The following is a 27395-nucleotide window of genomic DNA, read 5'->3' as shown; positions in this document are numbered from 1 at the left end:
GAGTTTGGGCTTTCATACAGTAGATATACACACCTGCGTGGGGACAACCTAGGTCTTTGGCTCAATTAAACTTTGGGTTTATCATCCCGATAATATAGTGGCTTCTCCCATTTGCATTGTTTGTGCATTGAGCATATCATTGGATTTAAAGAGCTTGAGGAGAATTACATGGCTGAATGAGTGAAATACAAAAGCATTGGCACTTCTCTTAAGTTTTGCATGTTACCATTTAGCTCCACCTAGTGGAACCTTGCCCCCTCTGCACAGATAAACACAACCCAAACCCAATGCCTTCAATGAGACATAGAAAGCACAATGGCACAGGTTTTGATGTGGGATTTCGTATCAGAACCGAGACGGTTCAACCCTGTCGCAGCAGCAGTGAGAGAGAACTGTTTTTCAAAACCTGCTGTATCCTGAGAAGGAACTATGCCAATATGTGTGTTTGTGTGTAATGATGCAGAGATCAAAGTTCTCTTTAGCAAACGAGCTCATGTGCAAGGTTTGCAGTCCAGAGATAATCCAAAATCGGGCACCAAGATAGGACGCGGGACGGGGTGGGGAAGGGAGCGGAGGGGTCTGAAGATGCTGTCAAAAGTTCAGAGCTTCAACAGGGCCCCCTTGGTCCTTTCACTGGATGAAGAGGAGGTCACTCTCCTTCAGGCCAAAGCGGGTCTTGAACTTGTCAAAAAGGCATTGTAGCGACCTGATGTACATTGCGTGGTACAGGTCCACCATCTCATCAGTTGGATCCTCAATCTTTGGCACTGTGATTGGCTCTCCAACTATAATAAGAACAGGAAAGAGGGTTAAACAAAGAGCAGATCAAACAAACTTTGATTTGAAGTTAAACCATTAACACAGCGTGCTAGTTGGACAAAGCAAATTCGCTTAACTGTACTAAAAAAGCAGACTATTGTTGACATTTCTTGCTGATAACTCTAATCTGTAAGTACGTCAATCGCTCTAACCAAAAATTAGCCTGAACAAACTTGCCTATGGTGGTGATAGGATTGCCATAAGGGACCATGCCCCAGGAGTTGCCAAAGAAGAGGCCACATCCATGGAAGAGGCATGGGGCAAAGCCGAAGATCTTCTGCAGCCTCTTTTGAAAGGAGCGCCCGAAGGTCCCCTCCTCAAAGATCACCTGCTTGTAGGCATCGTTCTCTCCAAAGGAATACACTGGAACCAGGTCAGACCTGAGGCCAAACAGAGGAGGTAACTCAACCGACTGTCCACTGACAAAAGCAGGATGTTCCTAGATTTTAAACATCTAAAATCAGCAACAATTTAAAATGAAACACGTCAAACATATGAAACAAGTATTTACTGGTAGAGCCATAAGAGAAGAAGAAATAGAATAGGAGTAGAACCAAATTAGCAAGCTAGCTAGCTAATAAGCCATCTGTCCGCTAGCTAATTAGCAAGCTAGCTAGCTAATGAGCCATCTGTTCGCTAGCTAGCTACCTAGTTATCTTATTAATTTCACCATGCTTTAATGCTACACTGGTTACAGAAAAGGAGCCGTACAAAGATGTCACTCATCTAGTGATAGTGATCATATTTTATTTTTATAAAAAAAATGAAACAATAAAAAAAGTTCAGATGAAGAATAAAACTCACAGAAAGCCTATTAAATAAAGCATTCCCCAGGCTGAAACATAAACGTTGCAAACTTGTTTGTATAACTATATACTGAAATTATATGCACCGATATTTGTATTTTTATATTACATTCATATTTCTTAATCCAATGGATTTGAAAACACTCAAAGACTCACTCCATCTGTCATAGCCATCATATATAACTTCATGACTTTGTTGTATATACGTGTCTCTACGTCAATAACCGTCACTAAAGAACTAAAACATCTATACGGGAGTTTTTTGTTATGGAATGTGATATTTCTCTGTATTAATCAGTAGGTCATGATAGGCAGAATGCTGTAGTTTACATTTGTAAATATTACAGACATTCATCATTTGAGTGTATCTAAATATTTAGCTTCACTATTGGTGAACAGCTATGCTTTTGCCTTGCAAGTTATGAAAGGGATTTGTTATAAGGAAAATGTGTGTGTGAGAGAGAGTGTGTGTTTTGAACTCTTAACTGTTCACAATATTTGAGGATGTTTTTCAAACTTTTCCATTAATCAATCAATGCATGCCGATATGCCGTGTATTGTACGCTCTCAACCTCTTTGGTTTTGGACTTTTTAAAGAACGACACCCTCATCACAAGGTTACAAACTTCTGTGAGCTGTGATTTTTATCTTCTCACTAATGTTTCTCGCTAATGAATATAGCCTGAAATTATGAAACTATCCCAGATTTTTTTTTTGCAAACCTTCAAATTGCACATTTTCTGAGGAAATAAACTTTTTCAACTGGTTTTAACATCAGCGCTATCTTATAAGCATCTAAACCAAACCATAAAAGCTCCAAAGAATGAAGCTAAAGTGACCTTAGTCCACAGCCCAGGCTTATTTTCAGTTATGAATGAAACTCTGCATAACTGAATGTCTCTTTTAGCAAGCTCTAAGCTCCTTTTGACTCGGCGTACCCTGTGATAAGCCACAGCCATATAATCAGGCTTGTTTGGGTGGAGACACAGACTGGACCCGCTTTCCTTTTTGGTTTAGTTTGTTATAGAGATTAATGCATGGCTGAACCCTTTCCGAAAGGGCACCGTATGCCGTAAGCAGCTCCGGGCTTCATGATGGACAACACGGCACATTCACAAAAGATATGGTGAAGCTCTCTGTGATGTCATGTTGACCTTTTTTGCAAGTATTAATCTATTGGTTGTTCATTCCAAGGAGTCACCGCAGCCCTCAGAAGGACATCTCATCAGCTTTGGTGGAGGCTGTGTTCAGTCGCGGTGGGAACACATGACCTTGTCTGCGGGGTGTTGTGCAGCCAGCTCACCCCTTCTGCAGGGCCAGCCTCACAAAGCCTTTACGGTTCTTCAGGGTGACGATGTTCATGCCCGGGGCGCACTGCAGAGACTCCGACGCTCCTCCGACAACGATGACCACAGCATTTCCCGTCCCGTTGCACGACAGCAGGTAGTCGATAGAGTTCCTGTTCACCGGACAGATACCTGAGGGAAAAAGATAAATAATAAAAAAAATAAAAAGATGATTAAAACTGCAGTAAAGAAGCAGCGCTCAATAGGAAAGAAAAAAAAACTAATCTAATCTTCTTAGATGTATTAGATTTAGTCAATTGCTGGCTGCAAATATTGTAATTCTTTAAAGACTCTGCTTCATTGTACTTAATGCAATGTATATGAACTGAAAAAGGTGATCTACAGCAGTGGAAAAGGAAAAAAAACATCTCAAAACAACATTACAACAAACATAAGTCACAAAGATTGTTCAATTTTCCGACAAAGCCTGTGCAATGACCTAAAGTACTCTCAGGGAGTATGTACAGTATCTGTGGGTAAAGCTGAACAGCAAACAGCCCTTCAGAACAGGATAGGTAAAGCTTTATCAATCAGTGGAATCAGCAGATCCAGGCAAACAGAAGCTATTTCAGCTGTGCAACAGGACAAAGGTCCGCTCTCCTACAGATATTGGATTTTTCAAGGACTCAGACGAGCCTCCGTGGCTCCTCGTCGCCTCACCTCCAGACATCAGGTAGTCTCGAAGGACGGGCAAGCGGAAGTTTCCCGCCAGGGTGGCCAGGGAGGGCTTGATGCCCGGGAACTTCTTGGTGAAGCCCGTAGCCTCGGTCCCGAAGTTGCAGAAAGCGCCGAAACAGAGGATGCCGTGCGGGTGGTAGCCGAAGATGTAGTTCCGGCTGGGCAGCAGGTTGTGGGTCTTAATGAGCTGCGGGACAATAGCACAAAGAGGACCAGTGTGAGGCTGATTTCCACACTGCTAGACTGGGAACATCTGATCGAAAAAAATGTCATCTTAGTGATCAGTATGGCTTAAGGGCTCGAGAACTGAAGCTGTGTACCAGTTCCACACTAAATACGTATTATACACGTTATAAAATGCAGTCTAATCTTAAGCCTGGTGTTTTACCCTGTCTGGTTCAGCCTTCACTTCACCTTTGCTGCAACCAACGATTACTTTTATTTTAGATTCATCTGTCAATTACGTTCTCTATTTATCAATTGCTTGGTCTATGAAGTGTAAAATAATACGGAAAAGTGGTTAAATATTACATTTGCAATGTTTTGAACTTGTCATAAAATTACATTGACAATAAATAGATTAACGACACAGTTGCCAACCAATCTGATCGATCGTCTGATCAATTTGTTCTCTGAAATCCGATCAAAATGTGAGGTCTGAATTGGCAGTGACAGTGGAGAAGAAATTGAAATGATTTCTGTTTTTTTAATTGGCTTCTAAACCTGATCCACTGTCTGTCTGTCTGTCTGTCTGTCTGTCTGTCTGTCTGTCTGTCTGTCTGTCTGTCTGTCTGTCTGTCTGTCTGTCTGTCTGTCTGTCACTATGCAACTTAAAAATATACATAACAACCAGACTTTTCCATTGTGAACGAGCTCCACATTGAAGGCCAGTTTACCACAAGTGTGTAGGATGAATTTAGGATACAGCTCATGTTTTCAGTACAACATGTACCTCCTTATCAGCTCGAACCCGACATGACCCTCCTCTGTCTGCTCGAGTGCAGTCATAAAATAATGGCCTACTTCACATGTCGATCACTTATGTAATATCGGCGGCAACCCACTTTAAACACAATATTATTTTAAACTCTTGGTTTCATGGTGAACTTTGAAAAATTGTGTAATCTCGTAGGAAACTATAACCGTGCTCTGATCTGCACTGTGGACGTGATTCCATCACCGTGTGTACACAAAGCTCCCTTTGTCGCTGGGCAAACACAAGCGTTGCATAACCACATGAGCAATTCAAGATCTCCATAGTACTGCGGGACTCCACCTGGCTGGCATGGCAGATGTAGAAGGATTACAGGAGGACCAAAGGAGATGTGACCAGCATTTAAAAAGCAAACGGTCAAGTTTGCGAAAATGAATTTGTCATATTTGCTCAAAATTAAACAAACGCTCACTCTAAATGGATAGAGAAGTACATGAGATTTTAAAAAATGTAATAAATCTTCTTGGTGGCCCTAATGGTATTTACGAGATTCAACCACCGCAGAAGAAAACCAACCAATCAGAGCGGAGGAGCCGATAACCCAGCTCCCCATCACTGCTCGCAAAGCTTGTGAACGCCAATCGAAGTCGAAACTTGGTGGCGCTGATCAAAAGTGAATCAATATTCTGACACTGCGTCGCCCACCGACCGCCTCAAACTGTTTTTGAAAAATATTTTAGCAGTCTGGCCGCCAGGTCGACAACAGTCGAGACGTATCCACCACCCAGAGGCCTGCTCGAAGTCATTGGATCACTAAGAGGAAACAGAGGAACCGTTGATACGTCCAGGTTTTATATTAAAATGACCAACACCTTATATAATGAGAGGAGACCGTAAAGAGATGGAGGCTACAGATTCTCTGGTCACTGCATAGAGGCGCTAGTATCAAAGCAGCTGAGTCAGACGTTGATGTAACACTCAACACTTCTGGTTTGGACCTTGACCAGTTGGCTTCCAACTCATATAAATAATAGTCCGATATAGAGAACCCTTGCCCTCCAATCAATCGATGGCTCGTCAGATATATTCTGCTTATTTGGAGCTACGAGACAGCACATAGCCGACCTTTTCAACTTTGCTCCAAGACGTAAACATTCACCATACTCTCAGGTCAACTCAGAAGCTAATCATCGATATTTAAACATTTAACAGAAAGCTAAAACTACGCGAAACAGCAACAAAAAAACACATCAGGAGTCAAACAAGCTGTGTGAATCTGTGTGTTTCATGAGCATTCTGAGCATAGGGGAGCTAACAAAAGCTAATACAGCATCAGGGAAGAACTGATTGAAAAAACTCTTTTTTTAATTTTATTTTTTAACTCAATCATGGATCTTTGTTTTACGCGGATTCACTTTTTTCCAGTTGTCGTCTATAAAATGCCACAAAATACTGAAAAATGTCCATTGCATTATCCTCATGTCCGAGGAGACACAATCAAACCCAAACACAGAGTTCACAATGACACAAAACAGGAAAAGAAGCAGGTCCTCTTACTGGAGGAGCTGGAACCAGATACGGTTTGGTTTAAGAACGATAATCAAAATAGTTTGCCGAATATTTTTCTTGAAAGTCCACTAATCAATAAATCAACTCACTGTCGCAGCTCTCGGCTGTACAAGAGGGATGATTCCACAAAATCCAATGACAACTCGCTGAGTCATTCAGGACACGCTCCACCTCCACGAGTCCTTGGGGGACAGTTTAGTCCAGTACAGTGTGTTTGCGATAGACAGCGGTCCTAAAAGATGCTGTGGGGAGTACCTGAAGGCCAAACACGCTTTCCACTGCTCCCTGGCCTATCAGGTAGGACAAAGTCTAAAACTCCCGATCGACGCCAAGCCCTCATCACAATCACCCCGGGACGAGGAACAGCATGGAGCCGACAGCCGATACCCATCCGCCCATTGATAAGCTCGCCGACATTGTCAAACCTGTGCGTGACTGCAGATCGATGAACTGGCGAAATCTTACAATGCTGGAGCTCCGAGTCTTGAGAACTTTTTGTGCGACGGCTCGATTGTTCCCGTGAGTTTTCAAAGTTTGTTGTTGGATGAATTTAGATGGCACACCAAGAATCTGCCAAATGTACCCACCCTGATTGGGAAGTAGTCTCGGAAATATGTCCACACTGTCCAGTTTCTCACCCAGGAAGACCTCCTGCCGCCTGAGGAGGACATTGCAGAATAAAACTCACTTCATTACATCTAACATACAGCCGCAAGCAACAAGTATTTTCATGAGCAAATCATTCACTTTGTTAATGCTTCTTTTCACTATTCCATTAAAAGGTTGGGTAGGTAATGTCCTGAAAAAAAGCGTTGCAGACTTTTCGCTAGATTTAGCAGCTAAAGGAGCTACTTTCACTGGAAAAGGGTTGGCGACACTGGGCCGGGTTTTTAAATTGGATCTTTTTATTATCAACCCCAGTTTTAATTAATTAACCATTTAGTTTACAAGATGTCAGAAAGAGAGTAGAGTGCAAAGTAACCTCTACAGATAGCAACGAATCCTCGCGTTGAGAAACTGGAACCAATGAAATGCAATGAAATGCGCCGAGCGCGTGCGGCCATGCTGGTTTAGTGATGTGAGCTTGTTTCTAACGTCTGCATGCCAACAAAATAATGTTTGACAGGTGTATGTTTACCATGTTCACCGTCTCAGTTTGCTGATTAGCACTGAATCATAAAGTGCAGTTCAGCCGCGGTATCTTTCTTGAAACCTTTATCTTATTTATGTAATATTTCTTCACGTACAAGTACATTTCAGACCGCTTGACTTGTTTATGTCATTTCTATCTGTGTGTAACAAATAAATACATAGATATATACATTTTCGGAATTTTTATATGAATTGTACTACAGCAACTTGGTGGAAAACCAATTCAAGTGTACATTTTTTTAACGCGGCAATACATTTGTCAACTTAACACAATAATTGTAAATTCCAGTATGTAATGCGTAGTATATAAACATTGATTGAATAGCTTATCACCAATATCCGGTCTAGCTATAATATCTACCCCGATATCGGTGCATCCCTAAACATGGGGTTTAAAATTGGACCGTTGTGCCACCGTGATTTTTTGATTTTTAATATCTCGCCTTGTTTCGGGGTGTTCCAGTCCACGATGAGCCAGGCGGTGTAAATGGCGGATATGAGCCAGCAGTCGGTGCAGAACATGTAGATCAGTAGCACAGTGCAGGCAGCACCTGTCGGGGGGAGAGGAGAGACGGCACATGACCGGGGGGATGAAATTAAATCGCAGGCTAAACGAAAGCTAAGATATTCTGCCGAAGGCTGAGAGCGCGGTGTGTGCTGCAGCTCAGCGAGCCGACCTCTTCCTCGTGAGACTAATGAGACTACGTGCTAAATCTTCCAGCTTTCTTTTGCTTTTCTTGTGGCTTAAGCGCAAAAGGCACACACTTACTTACCCAGGGCCAAGAAGCTGATGACCCACTGCAGCACCGAGAGGGCCTGCAGATGTTTTTCCATCTTGGATCTGCAGGGCCAAACAGCCACGGAGAGGTCCTGCAGCGCAGAGAGGGCACTGCAGCCGGTGCCTGGAGGCAAAAGATCACAAATTATGAAAAGGGGGGGCTCAATCAAAACTGTCAAATATCCATGCAGGTGTATTATTGAAGGAACGGTTGTGGATGCTTAAATAGACGAGGGATTGAAGTGTTGACAAGATGCAGCATCACTTTTATACTCCTGGTTTGAGCTGAACAAAACCCGAAGGTGGATGTCAAACAAAACCACCGAGCAGCCCTACATCGCCAAACTTTTGAGCCTCACCTGCTCACCAGCTCTCTCTTCAGTCAACCTGCCCGTGAAGACGAGGCCCTGCAGCTACATGTGAGGAAGACTACGAGCACAAAGCAACGGACTCATTCAGAGGCTCCGGAGCAAGTCAATCTCGAACCGCTGAGAGCCAATTAGAAGAAGATCCCCCCCTGCAGGACAACACGGCCGTCCAGTCTAATCCCATATGTGCACACTGAAAATAACCCGGCCTCTGGTAATGCCTTTAAACGACGATGCTATGACGGCTTTAAGACCGTCGCTGCTTAAATCAGGAGTGTCAGGAGAGCGACGGACGCGCGGTCGGGATGCAGCCGGTGAGCGGTTCACTGACAGTCTGTGCTTTCTGAGTCCGGCTGGGAGCCAGATCAAACTGGTCAGCATGCAGAGAGGAACACAAACACTATCAGATCAAGCAAGGGGTCCATGTGCTCATGGAATGATTACTAAACGGGCCAACCGGGCACAGGCCCAGGGGTCCAAGGTGTTAGGGGGCCCTTCTTGGCTTTCGCTTGGAAAATGTCCCTCAAAGACACACTTACAAGAGGAAAAGGGGCAACACAAACACAAAGAGACACAAAACAACCTAAGGAAAGACACAAAATGACCACAAACAATCGAAAAAGGAGGGGAAACAGCCCCAATGAGACAAAAACACGACAAAAAGACACAAAAAACTGCAAAGGCACAGAAAATAAAACTACAAAAAGGGGCAAAACAACCACAAAGAGACACAACTACCCAAGGAAAGACACAAAATGACTACTCAGACATGAAACAACGACAGCCTGCGTGTCTTGCTGTGGGGCCCCTGTCCGTGCTGTGGGGCCCTTCGTCTCATAATCAGCTCACGCATGTGATTGTTGACAAGAAAACACCCTGTTCCTTTAAATGTTGAGCTCAACAGCTCGGCCCTGATGGTTCTGTAACTGCACTCATAATATAAGATATAAGACTAATTTCCAGCTGCTGAGTCGACTTAAGGAGGACTTCACATTCTTTCAATCCCGACATGCCAACGTATGCAATGAAAGAGCTTACGCCGTTGTAATTGTGTAATTCAACTTACAGGCTATGAATAAATCCATTTCTAAAACCATCTACATTGAACCTATAAGCAACAGAATCCTGAGACTTTGTGTTGTGTCGCTTTAGCGGAGCAGCTTTCCCAGTTTAAACCTCATTTTCACTGAAGAAATAAACATTCACATTACAAACTTCATGAAGCCTAAAATTCTAAATAAATTCTGATCAAATTCTGAATAAATTGTAAACTGCAGAACAAAGGTTTGCACGTGAAGCAGCATTGACAAACACAAAGTCAAACATTGAGATGATGACATTCAGTAGCAACTTTGTTTTTTAGTTTTTTAATCTCCTTTAGTGTCACCTGGTATGTCTTTATGGATCATACTTTTTTTAAAGAATGACATTTCTGCAGTTTCCCTTGAAAAAAAGTGAGTCAAAAACTCATATTTTAAAATAATAGTTATGTGCGCATCTTCACGCAGAATAAAACATGACGTGTGTGCGCGCGCGCGTGTGTGTTTGTATGTGCGCGTGTCATCTCGCACCACTGACTCTTTCTAAATGAGTGTTTTCTCGCAGTAGCCCACCTTGTTGCGCCGCTCGAAGCCAGAAACCTGGCTTACCTTTGAGGACGCCAGAGTACGCATCAAAAAGGGTCTTCATGGCTGAGCCTTCTTGGATGGAGAGAGACAGAGTAAAAAAAAAATAAAAATAAAAAAAGACTCAAGCTGTTTGCTCTCTGTCAGGATGGTACGAGTCCGACCCTCCGGCTCCTCTGACACGGCTGCTGCCCTCAACTGCGGCGCGCTGACGCGCCGAGCCGGCATTTAATCAGCGCAGGGAGGAGCGAGCGGAGACGGGCACGAGGGAGAGAGGAGAGTATCGATAATGTTGGAGAGGGAGTCTGGACCTGAGGAGTCTCCCCCTCCCAACCCCTCACAGCAACTTACAAGGCCTACAGGTGGGAACAAGTAATGCTGCTGCGTCTCTCTCTCTCTCTCTCTCTCTCTCTCTCTCTCTCTCTCTCTCTCTCTCTCTCTCTCTCACACACACACACACACACACTCACTCTCACTCTCTCCTCTGCTATGTGTGTGCGTTTCTCTCGCTCTGTCCCTCTGTATTTATTGGGGCAGTCACGTGGCCTAACTGTGGAAAAACAACCAGCACGTATTGACCATTGATCCTTCCTCCCTGATGTCTCAGGTGGAGATCATTTAGGGGTTAGATGAGCCAGGTAGATGTGTGTGCCACTGTTACAGTGTGATGTATTCTCCTGAACGTGCTCTGACTCGTCAGCTTTTTGATTTAAAGTATTTAACAATAATAATGTGACTCGTGTACACGAGTCAAAATGTAAAAAAAAGTGAAAGTCCAAACACCTGTGAGCCTTCAGGTCCTGCTTCTGACAGACTGAGTCTACCAGCTGGTACCACAGAAGCTCACCACAATGAGGAGGATTTAGATCATCATTTAAATAAAATCATCTTCTCTTTTGGGAAAACAACTCATGAACTTAAATGTGACAAAGGACCCGAACTAGACGGGCCTCTTCAACACCAGGTCCACAAGCCAAAAAGGTTTAAGCTTTTAAAACAATTAATTAAAAAAAGTCCCCCCCAACTATATCTGGAAAATAAATATATGAAAAGTGTCCAATTACTATCTGAAATGTAGTGAAAGTAGAATATGAAAAAGAAAGTACAAGTACCTCCAAACTGAACTTCAGCACTTGAAGTTAGTTGATTTCTTCTACTGGTTATGATCATCGACATCGTAACCAATTTGCCTCAAGTCTTAATAAATCAAGTCCCAGCTCTCAGTAAATCATCTCTTAAATCTGCAGAAACGGAAGTCACGCTGGCTCAGACAGGAGGCCAGAACCAATTTAACATCCTTCCCCACCAATACGATCCCCATTCCTGTCCTCCGCCCCCGATAACTTTATCAAATTAAATATTATACTCTACTGGGGGGAAAAAAAATCTTTGCACTTTGTATCGAATGAAGTTCATCCGAAAAACCGTTGAACTGATAGCACATATCTGGTGGGACCGGGCCCAGTTACATTTCTTGGGCCCGGTCCCACCAGATATGTTGCTGAAATCGTCCACACAGTCCTTGACACCGGGCTGCTGTTGAGAAACCATTTTGGGCCGTCGGTGATATAACCATGCACATGTACATCACAGTCTCAGCCACCCACCTCTCACACCCTTCCTCCTTCTTCCTGTTATCTCGGGTTCAAACGGTTGTTTTGGCAAAGACTCATTTTGTCGCAATGTTCAAGTCTAGTTCATGTGTAGTGCAGCACCCCAATGAATCCAACCTGTTTACAGTCATGTTCCATAGGTGTGCAGCATACTGTATCTGAAGATACCAAATCATCTATAGATATGGTTTCTATTCAAGCTTACTTTCTGTTTTTCTTTTACTTTCAGACTCAATCACCTGTACACTTATAATGTGTTAAACCTTCCATCCAAAAAAAAAATCAAGCCACTGCTGTATACAGTTTATGTGTATGTTCTATACATTATGTGTAGTGGAACTCCATTTATGTTTTGTTTTTCCTTTCAGAAAAAAAGATAAGATATCAGCCCAAAGGACTCACAGTGCCTTGATGCTTTTGCACCTTGACCACCGTCTTGAAAAATAAGTCAATATTGTTGTTTCCCGCGACAAACCAGTCACACTCCGCCCGAGAGGAATCTGAGATCAGACAATTATCGACTGCGGAGCACTTTAGACCAACTTGCAGACCCCGATGTGACAGCCGACCTCCCCCCAAGTGACACTGCCAACGTCAATGCCAAACACAAAAACCTGGTGCATTGATAAATATGAATGTCAAGACTGCAGCTCTGTGGTATGTGAGACGTTAAGATATAACTTCCAGATTGGCCATTCTGTTGCAGTGCTGACACACCGCAAACACGTCACTAGTGACTGTTTTTTTTAAAATTCTTACATATAATAGTTGCCCAATTCGTTCTTTCTGCATCACAGTACTGCTGCAAGGCATTTTCTTTTAGTCAGCATTTTAATCAGCCCGACACGCACACACATGCATGCACGCACGCGAAAAACACACACAAACCTCATCCAGACTTTGTTGAAAGGTCATTTTATTTGGAAATATCAGAATGCTGCCATCTGATATGAAAGGTGTGTGCCAAGATTCGCAGACGGTCTTATCATTTTGGAACCCGATCCAAAAGCAGGCAACTTTTAATGTGGAATTTAGAACTAATAAAACAATAAATGAGACACGTGTCAATGTCATAGAGCGTGTTTCATGGCCCTACTGTATTTCATGCCCAGCAGACATCCAGCTAGCTTAGCTTTAGCAGCTGAACAGCTGTTCCCTCTTTAACCAACAGTCTTTTTGCTAAGCTAACCGGCTGCTCAACGTTGCCGGAGGCAGGATATGGTTAGCTTAGCTTAAATTAAAAACTAGGAAATAGCTCCTCTGGTTCCGTCCAAACAGTAATCTGCTTACCAGCAGCTCTAAAGTTCACAAATGAATTATTCAACAATAAGCTGTAGTTTTACTGTGGGTTATGTGCAAGGCTATTTCTCGACCTGAATTTCCAGAATCTCTGCCAAGCTAGCTGCTTTCATTGCTAAGCTAACAGCCTCCTGCTGCTAGGCTCAGGTGTTCATGTGTAAAGATATGGTTGAGCAACTCTTTCAAGCAGCATTTCACTCCAGCAACTAGTTTTAACAACTAGTTTGTTCCAAACAGTCACATGATAAATGGGGTGAGATGAATGCTAAAAAAAACTTTCTGGACTATAAGTTCATGTAAATGTTTGGGCTTCTCTCGAATCTTTGTGTGCTGTTTTATTGAATCCTGGATCATTTGAACACTTTTAGCTGAAAACTGTTATGGAAATGCAACCAGGAGAGATGCTCAGCGAGGGTTTGATGGAACTGCTAACAACTCATAAACATAAAATATGTGACAAAAACTGCTTTTATGTAAAGGGTCACAACCTGAAACTACAAAGCACAGCAGAAAATGGAAATACTCAATGGAAATGCAAGAAAGTAAAATTGTGCAATGTAACTGAGTAAATGTAATTACACACTTACCAACACTGAAATGTGAAACTATTCCTTAAATCTTTCAATGGGCATGTCGTAGAAAAGAGAGACAAGTCAGTTGAGTACTGTATAAAATATTTTTATTTTCCTTGTTTGTAGCAGATACCAAACCCTGAAATCATTGGGCTTTCATGACTGTGTCTCTCATATGATGTCGCAACCCGAATGCAACCTCTGACTTTTTAAGAAAGCATCAAGTCTTGCACAAAGACCCAAACCCCGGACTGATGCCACCGCTGGGACATGGTGATGAAAATGTGTGGCACCAGTGCAGTGACAGCAGTCTGAATGAACAGCGAGGTCTCAGTTATGGATATGCGCCTCGATTGTGGTTGCTTTTGTCTCATATGGTCGTGGAGTGCTCCATGATATCAATATATATATATATATATATATATATATATATATATATATATATATATATATATATATATCATTAATTAACAGTAGGAAAGCCAATCAATTCTCCGAGCCTGCAGCACCAGAGCTTCACAAATAAATATGCATTCGCATCCGCTCCACCAGCGGTCCAGTTTAGACAAAGCTCAGGTGTGTGTCCTTGTCCACTCCGTAGTTTCCTTTGTGCTCCTCAAACAGATTGCTGAGCTCGTCCATGTACAGCTGGTGGAGGGCATCGAGTTCCTCGGCCGATGGCTTCTCATTCCTCTCTACCCTAATTGGCCGCCCGACTGCAGGGAGGACACAAGGTGAAGTACAACACACACACACACACACACACACACACACACACACACACACAGTGGGCTTTACAGTTTGTAATATTGTTGGCTGCCGTTTATCTAAAACCTTTGATCTGGCTGCTATCACTCATGTTGCTTAAATAAAACTCTCAGCCAACTTGGTGACATCTGATGCTTCTGCCAAAATCAACTGCAGGTTGGGAAATACAGAAGCATATATAAATATAACGGAGGTAAAGCCAGGTAAAGTCTAATGCAATGCATCTGTTATTTGATATACTGCAGGTGCTTGATCGATACACTCACCTACTGTACTGATGGGTTTTCTGTAGGGCATGAGCCCAAAGGAGTACTGGAAGATGCCACGTGCGTGGAAGAGAGGCAGTGAGATACCCATGATTCTTTGCAGCCGCTCCTGTAACCACCGAAGCCAGGTTCCTCTTGGGTTTCCCACTTGATCAAACACTTCGTTTTCTCCAAAGGAGAAGACTGGCACCAGATGAGCGCTGGCAAAAAAAAAAAAAAAAAAAGGATTTGAATGAAAAGGTCGTTTGATTGATTAAGTATCATTGTCCTGTGTTTAAAATGTTTCACTGATGTTCCTCATTCTATATCCATAACGAACTACGTGCTTTTCCAGGAAATGCCACGCTAGTGGCTTGAATAAGCCTCTGTTTGGAGATGCCACGCTCAAGCTGCAAGGAACCTGAAATAAATGGATGCGATGCTCCTATCACAAGCGATAAGACCTTGGAGAATTAACTACATTTAGCGGGAAAAAAACCTTCCTCATTCCCTCTAGGGCTCTCTGGTCTCACCCATGCTCCATCGCCATTTTGATGAAGCCTTTCCTTTCAGCCAATAGTAAAGTGTAGGTCCCGGGATGGGCATTGAGGGCCTCGGGGGCCCCACCGACTGCGATCACCACAGCGTTACCGCCTCCTCTTTTGCTGAGCGGATAGCTGGCGCTCTTTTTGTCCGAAGGAATCAGACCTGCAGTGTTGTAACAGAGAATAGGAAAATGAGTCCAATAATACCTTGTATGCTATTTTCTTGCATAACTAAGAAAGTCATCTTCACTATCTATCCGTAGACTCAGTTGAATTTATGAGGCGAGTGTGATTGAAAGGGCCGCACCTGCACACATGATGTAGTCTCTGAAGAACGGGGTTCTGAACCAAAGGGGCAACATGAGCATGTAGCTTTCGAGGCCGGGAAACATCTGCTTGAAGCCCGTGGAGTGGGTGCAGAAGTTGGTGAAGGCTCCTGCCACCAGCACGCCGTGGGGATGGAAGCCCAGGACGTAGTTGTGCCTGGGATCCAGTTCAGCCGTCTTCACCAGCTGGGCAAAGAAAAGAAAAGCACGCCGAGCGTTAACCTCTGTGTCTGAATATCCATCGTAATCGTTTTTTCGAATATTTAAGTTCCTCTGCTACAAAGAGAAAGCATCTCTGTCTGTGAGCTGCTGTTTGGACTCTCTATGGACTTTTTTTTAAGTACCAAAAACAGCCCATCAGAAGCAAAGATATCATCTTTTTTATCTTTTGAAGGGAGAAGAATGTGTGGAACAACATGCGCCTACAGTACCCACAATGCAACACGGGTGCCGACACTGTTTGGTCTGGGTTTCAGGCACGTGATGCCAGAAGACTCGTGCTTGTAGCCTCAAGCAGATGAGGAGCGACAGAGGTCTGGTCCCTCACACAGTCCCCTCAGGAGCCATAAAAGGTTCATACAACGTCTGATTCTAGACTGAAGAGAACATACTTATTCATATTATTATATTACATCTCCCTATACATCTGGGGCAGCTCACTCAAATGTATTTAAAAGTCAAAAGTAACTCTAAAGGTGCAGAACTCAACACCATGTTTAACCCCAAAGAGACTTAACACAGAGGGTTTCTAGTGTGGGACAAGCCGTCGGACGTGCAATCAATCAATTCTTGGATATTGGGTAACAGTTCCTTCAGAAATGATGGTTTCTTGATAATCAGCTGTAAAGGACCGCAGATAAGATACGCCACCGGCGGAGCGGTGAGTGCGCGTCTCCACCCGGACGCAGCAAACAGGAAGGAGATAGTGAAAAGCACCAAAGGTCACTGCCAAGATTCAAAAGTCGCTGGTTTTTGTGCTCACCTGCGTGAAAAACAAATCTGCTCCCTTCACTTTGTTTGCATCTTTGTTTGGCCCCGCTGTTCTTATGGCAACATGCTCTAATTTTAATGCCACCTTTACAGGTGAGCTGGCGCCAACAGTCAAGAAGTCAGTCGGTCCCTTAAGAGGGAGCCACGCTGGCTCGATAATGTCTATAATGTACTGAAAACATACTCATAATGTGTTGAAATGTGTTCATTGCACCATGTCATTATAGTCAGGAGCACTTGTGAGTAAACATAATGCTTTACAACAATGATCATCACACATTATGAAGTTATGTCTACTTAAGGTCAATCATAATACTTCATAATTGCTGGCAGACACATTCCCATACTTGTGATGGAGTATAATCTGTTTGTAATCCATTATGATGTGATTACAAGTCATTCATTGTTTGCTAAAAGTAAAGTGGAAATGATTAAACAAATCTACGCAAAAGCATCACACAAAAAGTTGTAAAAATATCTCACTTCTAATCCCATTATAGTGCATTACAAAAAAAAAGACTGTATTACAAATATGGGAATTGCAAAACACTTTGATCCTTGCAAAGGAACTATCAGCCACTCATTATGAAGCATTATAATATACTTGACACTTATTCTTCAATATAAAATGTTTGTATTGTTTTACAACTAAATGACGCTGTTCTAAACAGATAAGGCATCATAAGTGTATTCAGATTGCGTCATAGAAAGAGTACATTTCAGGTACATTTTGAACCTTCAGATTGTTTTCCTTTTCAGAGTCAATCATTGGCTCCTCATGAGGAGGACCGCGGCTGTTTGCGAACACCAGAGCTGTCCACCGTGACCAATCACAGAGCGCCTCCTCCTCCTCTGGGCCGCTGCCATCCCTACCAAGGACTTTGACTTTTACAGTAGGTAAAGAATCGTTTGTGTTTTGGTGTGGATTTAGATCAAGACACAAACTTTGAGCGTCCAAAAATACATTTAAAAAAAACAAAAACCCAGTTGGCCATTTTGGGGCTTTTGAGCTTGTTTGCTGTCTTGCAGGGTGTTCGGCCTCTCGCTGTGAAGTTGGAGTCGGTCCTGTCTAAAATGGGTGTTGCGTCATTCTGTTGGAGCACACATCAGCTGGTGAGCGCTCAGCCTGAGCTGGTGATGATGTCTTTAGAGACGGTGGGCAGGGACGCACCCATAAAAGCTAATCGGGCCCTCTGGAGGACACTGCTTCTTTTCACCCGCACATTGACTCCTTGTCTCAGGCTTAACGAGGCATACAGTCAGATGATGGTTCACTTTGAACTGGATGTGAGAGATCGGGCCAAAACCGGGGAGCTTCACGAGTCCTCGGTTCTTGGAAGTGACTCGACAGTTATATTTACCTCGGAGAGAATTTTAAAAAAGAAAATCAAAAAGTAGAAATAATATTCGTTGTCTGATATGTGCGGACACACACACACACACACACGCACGCTCTACGACGGGAGACTGACACAATAGCAACCGAATAACTCACCTGGCTTGTCAACAACTTTGTTTCCAGCGTTCGGTTTGCATGTCCTCCCCCACTGTCTGTACTCACCAGTTTGACTCATGCAGGTGTTCAGGGTGGACAGAATATCATGAACGGATGCCCAACGGATGCAAGAGTTCAAACCCCCCAAAAAAGCTTAATATTCCTTGTTGTTAATGAGGTTGTGAGACTCTCTCTTCCTTTGCAGTGTTGCGTCATTCTGTCACCTGTACTTACTATTTTTCCTCCAGCCAACCATTTCTATGTCCGTATATCCACGTATATATTTTAAAATATTCAAGTTAAGACAGTATTATCATGATTTCATTCACTCCATTTATTGTTCTTAGTATTATCACTCCTGTGCCAGTCTTCTCCTGACTTTTATTATTATATGGCGGTGTGTTTATGGTGCTCACTGCTGTGATTCCTTATCGAACCTCGCGAGCCTCTGGTATTATTATTATAATATTTTTTTAGGGTTTACTGCTCTTATTGTCCTTATTTTTCCAGATAAAGATGTATGTGAAAGTCCTACGGCGATGATAAGAGTCGTAGGTATAGATGAAACACCTACAAATGACATTTCTGCCACATGTTAAAATGGTGTTGTCTAAACGAGTCTTCTACTGAATCCTATTCTCTGCGGTTAAATCCCACAGATGGCCAGAATCTGATGAGTTCAGATAGTTCAGCTAAGCAGGCCGATACGGATCTGCGTTATCTTTTATGGCTGCAAAGGGCAACTTGTGCAAACAGCGATGTGACCCACTTCATGCTCTGAGACACAAATTAGTCTGAATATCTCACGATATCTCATGCTTTTACCATTTGGATCTCGTTTTCTATTTACGAGCCAACCCCACCCTCATTTGATCTGTTTCCACACAATAAGCAAGAGGCTGCTGTTGTTGTTGCTCTCTGTCTTATCAGCACAGTCCAAAGTATGAGTCGTACCTGCGGGGACAGGATGGAAACCCATGAAACGAAGTGAACGGGTCCTTGGCTCTTTGTGAAGATAACATGTGTTATTTTCCTTCTTTTTTTTATTTATTGAAAAACCCAACGTCACGCACTACTGTTGACTTTGATTTAATGTCTCGTGTTTTTAGGCTCCACAAGCTGGATGGACTTCAGATGACATGCACTACAGGTGTTTGGCCACAAGAGGGACACAACAAGCTGCGAGACCAACCCGACAAACCAAAAAGGCTTTGAAGACACCACTTGTGTGTCCCTTCCCTAAACCCTGTTCATGCCATTTGTGTGATTTCTTTTTCATTGTTGATGCTGACGTGGCTGTTTTTCAGTGTGTCGGCTGGTTCACAGTTCACACACGTGGTCGTATGAAACTGATTACCATCCATCTGCAGTCCGAGCAACAGCCGTCAGTATTTCAACCATCTTCAGCCTCTGGAGTATTTCTGGTTTGTGTCTGCGCAAAATCACTCGAAGGAAATTGATCTGCTACAAGATTAAAGGTTTTAGAACATATAAACTGACACTTGACAAAAGTTAAAGCAAGACGAATCGATTCAACGCTCCCAAATCGGTCCAGGAAATATGAAGCCGGGGGGGACTTCCTGGAACTGTCTCATCAGCCTGTGGCCTGCTCAAATTACATCCCCATACAACTGAATGATATCCAATGTATTTACTCCAGGATAACATTGGTTTTTGGTATTACTTTTTTAGTTTAGCTTGACTAGTCTTCCGATAACATCGTAACACGCTGATGGGAGGGGCTAAGCTTCCACCTGCCCATCAAGACTATCTAACATCCACATTCATACGGCGTATAGACACAGCTACGGTGGCTAAGTGCTTCCATTGGCTCCAGCACCACGTTTGACGAACTTATATGGGAATCAATCTACTCGTCTAACTCCCACCACGGAAACAGAACGGAGCGTCAGAAACTATTCGAAGTGACCAGCGACGTGTGTGTTTCTTTTAAAAAAATGAAAATCATGAAATTGGACTGCACCTGGCTGCACACCTTGCATGAACCCTACATTTTTTGGTCCTAAAAATGACAATCATGGTCTGCTCTTCAGGATTTAGGGAGGGTATGTGTGCACAGTAGAGGACAGTACATGACCTTAGGGAACATATGGTCCAGAGCATCGATTCATTTGCTTACGAAGACAGAGATAAGGCTCGCTGCACGCATGTATGGAGATGGAAGATAAGATAAACGGAACTGACGGAGCGAGATGTCCTGATGTCCTGTTCCTAAGCCTGACCCGCCGAGGCAAAGACCCCCGCAGGCCAGAGACCAACGCTGTGCATGAACGGCCGTGATGCAGCGTCAGACTCTCACCTTGACGGGGAAGTAATCCCGCATGTATTCCCAGATTTTGAGGTCGCAAATCATGGGCACCCTGCGGCCTCCATGTGAAGGGGTGTCGTAGTCAAAGAACCACCAGATGGCGTACAGCACACTGACCAGCCAGAAGCGGGTGAACAGCAGGTACAGGAACAGGAGGATGCAGGTGGGTGCTGAGGAGAGAGGACAGCAGGGTCACGAGCAGCAGCGCTGACTGAACACACAGTTAACAAGTGCATCAAATGTGCACCCTGATCCGGCACGCCAAGTACAAAAAGCACACTGTACGGAGTGTTACGAGATCATGTGTTTAGTCGCGGTATGAATGGCCTGACGTCTGCTCTGCATCCGCAGCATTCGGGTCCGCTGTCACCGGATGACGTCACGAGAGGGTTCGGCGGTTACACGCTAGCAAAGCCGTGCCGATGGTGTGACGTCAGTGCAGTGTGAGTCATCCAACAACACCACGTCTCCTTACATCCCGTCCTTACATCACATCCATACACCACGTCTCCTTACGTCCCGTCCTTACATCACATCCATACACCACGTCTCCTTACATCCCGTCCTTACATCACATCCATACACCACGTCTCCTTACATCCCGTCCTTACATCACATCCATACATCACATCAATACATCCCGTCCTTACATCACGTCCTTACATCACGTCCATGCACCACGTCCATACATCACATTTATAGTTTTGGTTTAGATGACACTTTTGACATGATTGCATTCAAAGTTGTGGTGGCGGGGGCGTGGTTGGGGCTGAGCTGCAGAGGGCTGTGCGTGATGTGGCTCAGGGAATGATGCCGGGAAGAGGCCTAATTGGCCTGAGCTTGATCACATTGTGTCTCTCCTCAGTAAGCAGGAGGAGGGACAAAGGCGAGAGGAAAATCGGAGCCACGGTCGTTGAGACCGTCCGAGTTAGAGCCGGAGTCACAGGCGTCACGCCGGCGTTTAAGAAAGCATTTAAGAAGCTCCATTACAGTTGTGTGCTGGTCATTGTGCGAGGGGAAACACCACAAGGGAGGGGGGGGGGGGGCAATGAGAACACCATACAGCAGTGTTATCCTTCATCTATGTTGTTTGTACGTCATTATCAATGCTGCCTCATTATGATGATGATAACGATGATGATGATTCCGGTTAAATGACAGTAAAAAACTAAACAAGTTAGAGTGAGATTGACACATTTATCAACAAGCTGACTACACAGGACACACCTGGAGTCACCTGAACACCTCATGCTGGAGCACTTTATAGTGAAGAGCCACACAAATACACTATGAGTGAACATTCATTTGTATAACATGTGAAAAAGTGTGACACAACGTGACCTGAGGGCAACCTTTAGTGTGCAGCTGTGCTCTCCGCTCAGCTCATGTCCTGCTTAGCTCCCTCTCCCAGCTATCCAGCGCTTCATGTCAAAGTCTAGAACCGTCCTCTGTCCCTCGCATTCACTTGCGCTTGACCCAAGAGCGGCCGGACCACGACGACCGGACAACCTGGCAAGACTGGCGACCCGTACGGTCCCAAAGACTAAATGCACTGATGTGCGCTTCATGAACAGCACCGCGCCGTCGGCTTCCAGATGTTTCCAGCGGACGCCCATGCAAACAAACACGCACACTCACCCAGGCCGAGGAAGGAGTAGACCCACTGCAGCACCGCCGCCGTCTGCAGTCTGCGGGGCACCGGCACCTCCAAGGGGGCGAAAGCAATCTTCATGTTTTCCGCGAGGCAGAAGAGAGACAAATCGAGGCGCTGCAGCCGGTGGCTAAGGAAGAAGAAGGAGTGCAGTGGGTCTAAAGTCCGCCCGTCTCGCCTCTCCACCATCACCTCCTATTGACAGCCTTATCTCAGATACTCTAAATGGGCTTTGGTTTGTCAACGGCTATCTATATCTGACTTTTGAACGCGTAAATAAAGCGAGTGCTCAAACACAGGGCGGCATTCAGACACGAACAGGAAGCACTGGAAGAGGGAAATGGCCATTTTACGTTGCTCTCACTCATTTGTTCAACCACCATGCACAAAGTCAGTCGGTGCTTAGCGTGTTACTGTGATATATTGGTCAATGTATGGCTGTAAAGGCAGCCCCATCTGGTTGAGCAATCATGTAACTGCATGATCGTGATAAAGGCCCGTAGGTGTGTGAAGCAGGCCCAACGCTGAGAGCCAAAAGGTTGTCAAAGGTGTTGAAGGAGGAGGAGGGAGCCGTGCCTCTCATCACCAATCAGCTTTTCCGCTCATCTTCCAATCGGTTCCCCTCATTAGCTTCCCTCAGATTGACATTTGCCAGGGCCAATATGTTTGACTGCCACTCCATTTAGTTTGGCCCTTGGAATTGTTGATTTATTGAGGGATTATCTTATTTGTATTACCTCATTAGCGTTTGATCTCTGCAGCATGTCATTAAAACGGCCCAGAGCATAATCAACAGAGCATCAGTCATATCGGTAGAGCCTGAAGTATCTATTGAAAAGACAAAACCCAGCAAGAGCCTGAAGTATCGCTGCTTCTTTCTTCAGTGAGTCTCCTCAACTCATCCTCCGTGCTGCGTATAGATATATAAATATATATAAAACGTGGTTTTAGTTTTTAGGGACTACTATTCACATTTAGTTGCGCAACCCTGTTGCAGAATGTCAATGAACGAACCTTGTAACCTTCAATACACAGAGAGCCAGTCAGTTAATATTTTACCTGCAGCCATGCACAACAAAAGTGAATGCAGTTAAAGGGGTCGTTAGTGCGGCAGGCATTTATAGGAAATTATTAAATAATCATGTTTATGTTGAGTAAAATCACCTGGAACTTCAAATCGCTGTTTCATTTAGTTTTCCTGTGGATTTAACCTCTTATCTTCATGAGTGGACTTTAGCTTTCACTCTGTTGCATTGTTGTTTTTTTATTATTATTGTAGGATTTAAATTGATGTTGCACTCAAGGTTTAACTTTGCTGCCTGCTTGGCCTGATAGCCATTGCAAAAGAAATATGTAATCCCGATGGATAATATCTGGTGAAATGAAAAGAGTGGCAGCTTGGACTTGGTGGCTTGAATGCAGTGCAAACATACCTGCAGGCCAGCAGGTTCTACATCCTTATCCACCGCTGGATGCCACTAAATCCTAGACACCGGTCCTTCAAACAAAAGAAAACATTGCACTTTAAAGCTGTGCACGAGCAATCGCTTCTGAAAATGAGCTGTCATCCTTCATTATGAAATCCTGTGCTCAGATCATGTGCTCGTCTGTCGGTCTTAGACATTGTCGTCCAATGTGAAACAGACCCTCAGGGTTTGTAATGAGTTGGCATTATTCATGTGTTCTACTACAGTCTGCCAGCAGCGTCTTTGTCACAAAGGCAATTTTGCATGAATCAGTAGCTTACATTTAACAGTGCAACCCTTTTTTTTATGGCTTTGACAAGCTGTATTTTATTTATTGTGCATCAAATATTACTACTGTACTGCATCATTCCCATTCCTCTCTATTAATGATTGATTCTATTAAGTCCAATAGGGATTGGCAATGTTATCCTACTTTTTTAAAGTTGTATTTAATGTTTATTCCTATTATATACATCTTTAATTTACTCATTTCCTCGCGACCAAAGGTGACACAGAAACCGAAGCAAGGTGACGGCTTTCCCTCCACGTCGCTCCTCCTGGAGCATCACGCAGTGTGCGTAAAAAAACACGCGTCAAGCTCAGCGTGTCTATCGGCTTCGTACCGGAAACGAATGTTTGCATTTCAAAATAAAAGCAGCAGACATCAGCGTATATGTCTACATATATGCACCGTGAAGATACTTTAGGATATATTAGCACATGAACTACATCTCTGTTTATATTCTTCAATATGCTACGGGGCTTCTTAATAAATTAGACAATTTTAATGAATCATTAAGGCTTTTAGACTGCGGGCGAAGCCGGAAGTTGCTCCATACTCCCTCTGACTTGACCCCCTCCTCCCCGCGGTGTCTCCGGGATGCTGAGCAGGCGGGCGGGGCTGTTTTTCGTTGCAGTGCCATGCCGGGGAGTGATGTGGCAAGACGGAGGGAAGCAGAGCCAGCGAGAGCAAGGTTGTTTTTACTAAACGTGCAAATCCTTCCACCAATCTGTCTAATTCAGGAGCAAAAATGGATTTACTGAATACCATCTGACGTCAACGGCATCCGGAGCCTTTCCGTGCTACCTGACACACGGACATCTTGTTTCTGACACACCAGGATACCAGGAGTCAGGGACAATATTTTTTTTTTGACTTCCTCTCGCACCCAGAGCCGAGTGTAGTGGAGCTGCCACCATGGCGTGGCCCTGTATCAGCAGGGCGTGCTGCATGGCGCGCTTCTGGAACCAGCTGGACAAGGCTGACATTGCGGTGCCTTTGGTCTTCACCAAGTACACGGACGCCTCGGAGATGCAGCACATCCAGCTGCAGCCGCCGCTGCGCCCTCCTCAGGGCCGGGTCGCCATCGACACGCAGCCGTCTCGCGCGGAGAGCCGCGCCGCGGCGTCAGCGCGGCAGCCGCCGCCGCCGCCGCCGCCGCGCAGGTGCGTCTCCGAGGAGCGCGTGTGCGGCTCGGTGATGCGCGAGGACTTTAAGCACCACTGGAACGTGCGACCGGAGCCCAGCTGTAAGCCCAAGAACGAGTACCACGGACCGGAAACGCCGTTCAACAGCGAGACCCAGTACCAGAAGGACTTCAAGCCCTGGCCCATCCCGAAAAGGTACGACCATCCCTGGATACCCAAACAGTCTCCCTCCGACGACCGGGCTCCGGACAGGTCCAGGCACTCCAAGCAGCATCCGGCGGAAGCGGACAGCGGCGTGGAGAAGAGCGCTATCGCCGACCAGGTGCAGGAGAAAGACCTCCTGCAGGGGCAGGAGAGGAAGAAGAAGTCCAGTAAGCCGGAGGGGCAGAAGAAAGTTGTCCTGAAGGGGGAAGGAGAGGGCAAAGGGAGGGCGGCGGTGGATGCTGTGAACAGGCAGATCAAACAGGAGATCACAGCCGACAGCTCCTACAAGTGAGTCTATGCATTGTCCAACCTTCAGGGGTCCAGAGGCCTCGGGCGTCCAGGGGTCACAGGGGTCAACATTAGTATTATACTGTGTTGACCATTCATTCACTTCCATCTCTACTATCACACTGATCAGAGGTGTTGCATCAGCTGACTGTACATTTACAATTACAGAAAACACATCTGTTGTCAGGTGAAAATGTTTAGGGACTGTATGGAAATTATTTGGGAGGGGAGGGGTGTAGAATTAGTCATATTTTCTGATTACCCCTTCCCACGATACAAATAGTGAAATAACACTGTGACATTTAATCGTCATAACAAAGATGTCAACTGTGTTCACTTTCATTCAAACCTTACTTTGCTAGTAGAATAATGTTTTTTTTTACACAGCCACCAGATTGCACAACAAACATGAAGTTTGCATTGTTAAGGTTTTGGCAAACTTAAACAAATGGTGCATCATCGTGAGCCAGGACGTGCAGAGCTGCCTCTCAGAAAGTCAGCTGACGCGGCGTTAAGGGATGGACGGGTGGGCTGGACCAACACGGGACTTTTCACCCAGTGTCCTGTTTGAAACTAAAAGTCTCCGTTGACTGTAATTTAACAAAAAAACACACAAAATATGTTATACGTTGATCTTGTATGATCAGTAGTCCAGCTCTTTACTTTTAAACCAAAAGCCATCTCTGTCACTTTATTTTAACCACCTTTTCGTTTTTCTTTTAAAATACCTAACCATCCCCTTTGCCCCTAATCATATTCGCACGGTCCCTAATTAATTGGAGGACAACCATTGAATAAGTGGAGTGGGAGAAAACATTAAAAAGATATATATTAAAGATGTGTGAGTTGTCACCTTCCTGGCGTGATCCATACTTCATTTGGGGGTGACTAATTTATCATTAAATCTCAGGAAAACCCTCAATTGAAAGCTTGTTTTGTGGAAACAAGCCACCCAACTCTGATTTTCCCTGCAGAAGGTAATTAAATGAAATGGAAAGGTCGAGTTGACTGTTGATGTTTCCCTCCACGAGGGTAATCTCTGTCCTATTACGCAACGTTCCAGAGGATGATGGGAACTGGTGGACGGATGAGCATCAAGTCACGCGCGTCACCGTCACTGTACACATCGCCTCTTGAAGCTGTGCCTTGATGTTATCCGTTGCATTTATGTTCAGGGGAAGGCTGCTGGTTGTGTGAGAGTCAGATACATATACAAGATCCATTTCACACTCGAGGCTCGTGGGGATTTTCGTAGTTTTTTTTCGTCGCCGCTGCTGTAATCTGTGGATTTGGGGGATTTTCATTCAAAGCATTCAGCGTCTCATTCTTGAACCCACCTTCAGCAGACTCGTATCTCGGCCTTTATATTGCACACTGTAATCGGCAAAACACAAATTCTCAGCGCTGACGACAAAGGATGCAAAATGATAATGCAGATGTGGGTCCAGATAGAGGCCGGGCGAGATCAGTGAGCGAGTCTTACAGCTGTTCGGTGCCTGCTGTGTTGTTGAGCAGTGAGCAGGGGTGCACCCCCGGGTGCTTCTCCCCCCCCACACACACACACACACACACACATGGCACTGAATGGCTGCACCGTGACAAGCAGAAGCCCGGTCAGCTCTCTGTCTTACGCCGCCAGCGGAGACTTGAAGCAGGTCAACTGTGGGTTAATATCATGGATAGTGTGCCGACAGTGTGGAAGCTGCACACATGTACACACACTTTACACAACACATGCCCTAAAAATAAGTGTTTTAATCACACAGGACTGCAGTTAAAAACCCAAACATTCCTCAATTAGGGCTGGGCGATATTGATTTCTAAAGTTAACTGTTCACGCTTACATCTGTTTGTTTTTTTACTGCAATTCGCTTGAAATCATTCCACACAATTTAGTAAACAATTTAGTACAGTACGATCCTATCATCACAATAAGATTGTAATTGTAATTGTCACACACTATATAGACACATGATAGTGTTGGATAACTTCCCAGTGCTTTGACAAAGAGAAACAATGTCATCTAAATGAAATACTGGAACTGAGGGTCTGAAATACATTTTAATGCCATCTGTGAGCTCATCTGTGAGTTAGTTTTCAT

General features: G+C 44.4%; 3 protein-coding genes across 7 annotated transcripts in view; 1 reads left to right on the top strand and 2 right to left on the bottom strand.

Moving 5' to 3' along the window:
* Positions 1-630: 630 nt before the first annotated feature.
* Positions 631-10139, bottom strand: dgat2 (diacylglycerol O-acyltransferase 2). 2 transcript variants are annotated; one of them, XM_068600914.1, is made up of 8 exons: positions 10091-10139; positions 8078-8206; positions 7748-7855; positions 6740-6810; positions 3632-3836; positions 2929-3103; positions 997-1199; positions 631-785 (listed from the first exon to the last, which is right to left on the bottom strand). In XM_068600914.1, exons 1-8 carry the CDS (start codon positions 10137-10139, stop codon positions 631-633), a joined length of 1095 nt encoding a protein of 364 aa, XP_068457015.1. The 2 variants fall into 2 exon arrangements, with proteins under 2 accessions (XP_068457015.1, XP_068457016.1); XM_068600915.1 differs by having other exon boundaries at positions 10100-10139.
* A 3909-nt stretch (positions 10140-14048) lies between these two features.
* mogat2 (monoacylglycerol O-acyltransferase 2) lies at positions 14049-22097 on the bottom strand. Its single transcript, XM_068601035.1, is given in 8 exon segments — positions 14049-14275; positions 14594-14793; positions 15106-15280; positions 15425-15629; positions 20249-20427; positions 21896-21998; positions 22000-22056; positions 22059-22097. Coding segments are annotated over 8 exon segments (1113 nt in total). The 3' UTR covers positions 14049-14120.
* A 2146-nt stretch (positions 22098-24243) lies between these two features.
* Positions 24244-27395, top strand: part of map6a (microtubule-associated protein 6a) — a 16176-nt gene continuing 13024 nt past the window's right edge. For 3 of the 4 annotated variants that reach the window (XM_068600012.1, XM_068600011.1, XM_068600013.1), the window contains exon 1: positions 24245-25294. In XM_068600012.1, the coding sequence (XP_068456113.1) occupies positions 24573-25294 (722 nt within the window). In that variant the 5' untranslated portion in view covers positions 24245-24572. Of the gene's footprint in view, positions 25295-27395 lie in introns of all 4 variants that reach the window. The other variant, XM_068600010.1, reaches the window with a different exon arrangement.

This window comes from Clinocottus analis, unplaced genomic scaffold (assembly GCF_023055335.1).
Source record: "Clinocottus analis isolate CAN_PGR_092001 unplaced genomic scaffold, fCliAna1.0.p SCAF_5, whole genome shotgun sequence".
NCBI lineage: Eukaryota > Metazoa > Chordata > Actinopteri > Perciformes > Cottidae > Clinocottus > Clinocottus analis.
Note: the sequence above shows the minus strand (reverse complement) of the source record. Positions and strands in the feature narration are given on the sequence as shown.